The following is a 5,650-nucleotide window of genomic DNA, read 5'->3' on the forward strand; positions in this document are numbered from 1 at the left end:
AGAGATGAATCTTGGAGAATATCCAGATTGTTCCAGGCAATAGCTATTAAAATACTATAGTATAATAATAGCTATTAAAACAGCTAATAAATTTTTGGTCCAGAGGGTAAAATGATCCTGGCTATTTGCTAGAAAAAAGCTGGAAGGAAAAAAAAAAAAAAAATATCCACGTGGGTGCATTCATCAAAAGGCCCCTGGTTTACCAATGGAAGGGAGGAGGGCAGCATCTCCCATCCCACGTTGCCTTCCTGCGCAGTAACGGCCCCCCTTGCACCGCAGGCTCTGAGCCGCTCTCCCTTTTGTGCAGGATCCTGGATTTCCGGAGGGTGCCGCCCACAGTTGGGAGGTTGATCAACGTCACCAAGGAGATCCTGGAGGTCACCAAGAACGAGATCCTGCAGAGCGTCTTCTTCATCTCACCAGGTAGGTGAGGGCTTGCCTGCTGCGAGGTGGGATTCGACGTGTTGGTCCATGGTGGGTGGAAGGGCAGGGTCTGCAGGCAAAAGGGGCCGGCAGGACTTGTGCTGCTGTGCACAAATGAAATTCCTGCATGAAAGAGCTGCATGAAGACATGGTTACAGCAGAGGTGTCCCTCTCAGCCTCCACCTCGAATCATCTGCCAGATCTATTCGCCTGCCCTCTTTTCCTAACCTTTCCCTTAGCAGCGGACCAGGTCTGTCCGTTGACCAAAATCCAGGTATTGTCCATCATTCGGCAATTTCCCATCCATGACGTGGTTACATATGTCACAATACACGCAGTCACTGTCACACGATGGGGAAGAGGTCAGTCCAGGCTACCCTGCAGCCTCCTGCAGATGGTAGGTCCTTTCCCCATTCTCTCTCTTCTCCTCCCAGCCAGCAACGTGTGCTTCTTTGCCAAGTGCCCGTATATGTGCAAGACTGAGTATGCGGTGTGTGGGAACCCTCACCTCCTGGAAGGGTCCCTCTCCGCCTTCCTGCCGTCCCTCAACCTGGCACCACGACTCTCCATCCCAAACCCATGGATCCGGTCCTACTCGTTTGATGGAAAAGAGGAGTAAGTGGGTAAATGATGCTGCTTCCCATATCTGCATCGCAGGGAGCATGCGGGAAGACTGAGCAGGGTACAGACACACAAACACAGGGAAATTGTAAAGCCAAGGTTCAGAGATTGCTGAACTCTTAATGCCTGGGCATTGACTGCATTTGACTTCCAGTCTCCTGCATGCACAAGGAGGGAGATTTAAGTCCTCCTCCTCCTCTTCATCTCTGCACAGGAGACACGGCAGCAGCAAGCACTGAGTGCGTCTCCCCCTTCTCCTCCATCTCCTGCAGGTGGGAAGTGAATCCACTCTACTGCAACACGGTGAGGGAGATCTACCCTTACAGCAACGGCAACCGGCTGCTTAACATCATTGACATGGCCATATTTGACTTCCTAATAGGTATGATGAAGGGGAAGGTAACGTTCCTTCCTACGGTGTGGGCCTTCGGCATCAGTCTGTCTGCCCGCCCTCCCACGCCCTGGTGTTTCTCAAATCCATCCCTTCTGCTCCAAAGGCAGTTTTGGGACACTGCTGTCTCCCCACAGCCAACTGGCACAACCCCTCCTGATGGGCAGGCAAGGGGGAGCCCCCAGGCCCACCCCAGCCCACTCCCCGGGGGGTCCAGCGAGATGAAAGCAGCGGCTTTGAGCATCTTAGACACTTCCAGCAATGCAACAAGTATTTCACGTGGATCTGAAAGAAAAGGTCGGATAGTTTAGAAAATTACTTGGTCACATGCAAGGGAAACTCTGTTCCTCTGTCTGCCCTTTACCAGGGAACATGGACCGTCACCACTATGAAATGTTCACCAAGTTTGGGGACGACGGCTTCCTCCTACATCTGGACAACGCCAGAGGGTGAGGCTGTGGGAGGAGGTCGGGGAGGGGGGGAAGGTGGTGGGCAGGCACTAAAGCTCTCTGCTTTACCCCCCGCCAGGTTCGGGCGACATTCCCATGACGAAACCTCCATCCTGGCCCCGCTCTCCCAGTGTTGCACGTAAGTGCCAGCTTCATCTTCCTTCCCAGACACATCGGTGTTCTTGGAGACTGGCAGCACTTACCGCTGGCAGTCACCCAGGCCTGGCTCCATCCACCAGCGCAGGGAAGACCCCAAGACCCCCTGCTAATCCTGGCCAAGGGGACAGGCCAGGCACTGGAGCATGGGAATCACAGGTTGTCCCTGAAACAAGGATTAAGCTTCTCTATGAGAGTATTAAGCTCTGTTGCGCTACAGGCCGCTATGGTGTCACACAGTTACCCTTCCTACATACTTTCCCGTTGAAGCTAAAAGGTCTTGCAAGTGTAAAGGCTTTCACTGATAGACCAGGAGAGACTGTCCTTTGGATCAAACCCCTCCAGAAGGCTCTACTAGCATTCCCCAGCCCATCGACATGAGGTGCTATCAGCCCCGTTCACCTGACATGAAGCTCAGAAATCTCCATCCAAAAGCCTGGTAGGACTTTGATACAGTTAATCAGGTTTCTTCTTCCCATGGCATTAAGGAGAAAGCTCATAAATTTTACTATTTGAATCCTGTCTTCCCCCTTTATTAATTCACATAACTCATCGGCTGAAAGTTAAATTTAAGAGACAGAAAAAGCTGCTCTTCCCTGTGGTTTCTCTTTAGGAGATGCCTACCCTATTTCCTCGCTGTACCTGCTCCACCTCAGCCACAGGGTACTAACCGCACTCTCCCCATACACTGGTATTACTGGGTCCGATTTTAAGAACTGCTATTTGCACCCAGTGAGTCTTTTCATTTACAATTGCAGGCTCACAGTGAAAACTTCTCTTGAACACCTGTTCTGTGCAGTTTAAATTAACTCTGCCTCTTAATTTGACCTGTATACAGTCATATCCACAGGTCAGATCCTTCCTGTTCTTCCAGATCTACCTCCCAGAAGCTCTTCTTAATTTAGTTCTCCTGGTAAAAGGCAGTGGTAAGAAGACCTGCAAGTCACACCTTGTAATAAGCCAACTAGGACCAAGAACAGCGTAAAAGCAACTCATGCTGCCCGAGGGAGACACGCAAAACCTCATTTCCCACAACCGCCAATCCATTCAGAGTTGGGGAGCATCCAAAAACACTTGGAAAGGAAGGAAAGGGGTTTATCTAAGCGGAGAGGCCACAGATTTTGGCGTGCCCTGACCAACGAACTGGGCTCAGCCCACCGAGTCACCTCCTTGTTCCTACATGAGGTTGGGCCGGGTACACCTACGCAGGGGCAAAGTCCCCCAGCCCCGAGGGACCACTCAGACCCCAGGGATGCTGAACAACAGGCTGCTCGCTTCCCTGTTAAACACGTTCATCTTGTTCCTGGCTGAGTTCTTCTCTAGGTTTGGCTTCCAGCAGATTTAAGTCTGGTATTTTTAGCTACCTTTCACAGCTCCCACATCAGTCCTTGTCCCACACATTGAAGTCTACTGCTCTCCTTTCCCAGCGTTGCTCCGAGTACAGTAAATGGCACAAATACAGCCATGCAGTAAGAGATGGTCCTTTTTCTGAAAGGGTCAAAACCCGCACCAAGGCACAGATAGGCCTGAAAACAGCCCCCAGTTAACCTGGCACATGTATCTCCTTGGCTGATGAAGTCCCTGGAGGTCTCTGGGTCAAATCTTCAACAATTCAGTACAACAGCAGGGTTACAACTGCCCTGTGGGAGCGGAGCGGGGCCGGTGGCAAGATTGCCATCTCACTCTCCTTTCCATCTTCTGCCTGTTTCTTACGTAACTGGTACAGCATTAAATAAGCCATTCCCCGCAGGGTCAGACTATCCCGTTCTCCACCTCCAAGCCCTGTCGCTGTTCGGACCAGAGCAAACACAGCTGGTGTTTACCCACAGCAGCTCCTCAGTCACCCCTTGCCCAGAGGGAGAGCGCACCGACGCTCCTTTCCCGTGGTTCACATCTGCTCTGTACAAAGCTTTCTCCAGCAGCACCAGCGCTGTGCAGGAGGCAGCACCTTTCTCCCTCCCGTGTGCAATGCAACGGGCATCGCTGTCCGAAGACACGCACCTCGCTCGGCTGCTCCGGAGCACTGCCAGCACCCGGTGCCATGCACAGCAGCAAGCCTGTCCCCTGGCATCCGAACAGCATGCTCCTCCTAGGGTTGCAGAGAGCCAGGTCGCTCTTCCCAATCGATGCCCTAGGTAAATAACAGGCACACAAAGGCAAATCCTGGAGCTGGTTAAAATGTTTCCAACTACACCTTTTTCCATCTGAAAATTCTGGCTCAGTTAAATCCGAACGGCTCCACAAACATGGACTACATTGTTTCCAAAATTCAAAGGGCAATAAATTAAAAACACCGATTAATTTCAGTATCAGAGATGCTGAAGTCAAAACACCTTTGCTGAGGATAAAACAAATTATTTCAGAATACTTAGTTTTGTTCCCAGAAGTGTTCCAAGATTGCAGCTTTTCATCCCACTTTATGTCAAAGGGCAATAATATTTAAATCTCAGTACCTCTTCAGGTGAAAAGTCACAGTTAAATCAGTTCCAAGAAATACTCCCTCTTTTTGCTGAGAGTTTTGACAGAAGATTTTTTTCCTCATTCATGCCTCTTCATTTTACCTCCCCCTCTGCCCCCACCCCATAAATGTCATCCTTGGGACCATGGCACCACCCCGCAATAATCTGGGGAGTTGGGTCATCCCTGATTCAGAGGAAAAACACTCATTACTTCTATCATGCTTTTCTCCCTGATGACAGAAATCTGCAGTACAGATACTCTGCAGTCCGGAAAAACAAAGGAAGAAGCAGAGGTTTCTGCAAAAAATTTCATTTCCTTCAGAAAGGGAAAGTTTTTGTGCCAAAGTTCTTTGTTAAGTATCTTCACCCGTCTCTGCCCTCCCTCCTTCCCCTACTACCAAGGCGCTCAAGACAGCTGGTTCTTGCTGGGATGCTGCAAGTAGTTTGCATTAAGATGTTTGATTTCTCTTTTTCCCCAGAATCAAGAGGACGACGTTATTACGACTCCAGCTCTTGGCTGAGCCCGAATATCGGCTCAGCGATGTGATGAGGGAATCCCTCCTGCAGGACCGCCTGGCACCTGTCCTCACCGAACCCCATCTCTTGGCTTTAGACAGACGGTTACAGCTTATCCTGAAAGCTGTGAGGAAATGCATAGACACGTATGGAGAAGCCAAGGTGGTGGCCAACGAGACCACGCAGCACGAGGCTCCTGCATCTGACACAGTGAAGCTGACCACTTAAACAGTCCTTAACTCATGCTCAGAGGTAGGGAAAACCCTTTTACAAACACTTGCAGAGACTGAGAGGGGAAACTCTTCAGAAGATCTTCAAGAGTCACACTAGGCTTCTATGCTGGGTGCTCAACCAAAGCTTCTGTGCTTGGCCAGTGCGTTGGTAAGTTGTGGTCTTACTGCAGCAGACCTTTACACCCCGAACACCAGCTCTCTGGTGGAAAAGCAGCAATCTCCTGTTCTGTAGCAGGTCATGCCCTTGGGAGGGTGGGGGAAACACATGGCCACTGGTTTGCTGAACCTGCACGGGACCTCGGTCTTGCTAGTGAAGGACACAAACTAGGTTCAAGGATGAAGCTCGAATAAAGAGATGCCAAGAGCATTTTCCTCTTATTAAATCTCTGTTCTGTAATCAAG

The 5,650-nt window shown here is 50.4% G+C and overlaps 1 protein-coding gene across 1 annotated transcript in view; it reads left to right on the forward strand.

Moving 5' to 3' along the window:
- FAM20A (family with sequence similarity 20, member A) overlaps nt 1–5,243 on the forward strand; it is a gene marked incomplete at its 5' end in the record, with an annotated part of 9,014 nt that extends 3,771 nt beyond the window's left edge. The window contains 6 exons of the mRNA XM_009703158.1: nt 308–423; nt 858–1,038; nt 1,317–1,426; nt 1,803–1,884; nt 1,964–2,023; nt 4,979–5,243. Of these exons, the coding sequence (XP_009701460.1) occupies nt 308–423; nt 858–1,038; nt 1,317–1,426; nt 1,803–1,884; nt 1,964–2,023; nt 4,979–5,243 (814 nt within the window). The remainder of the gene's footprint in view (nt 1–307; nt 424–857; nt 1,039–1,316; nt 1,427–1,802; nt 1,885–1,963; nt 2,024–4,978) is intronic.
- Nucleotides 5,244–5,650: the final 407 nt, after the last annotated feature.

The sequence above is a fragment of the Cariama cristata genome, unplaced genomic scaffold (assembly GCF_000690535.1).
Source record: "Cariama cristata isolate BGI_N322 unplaced genomic scaffold, ASM69053v1 scaffold33466, whole genome shotgun sequence".
Taxonomy (NCBI): Eukaryota; Metazoa; Chordata; class Aves; order Cariamiformes; family Cariamidae; genus Cariama; species Cariama cristata.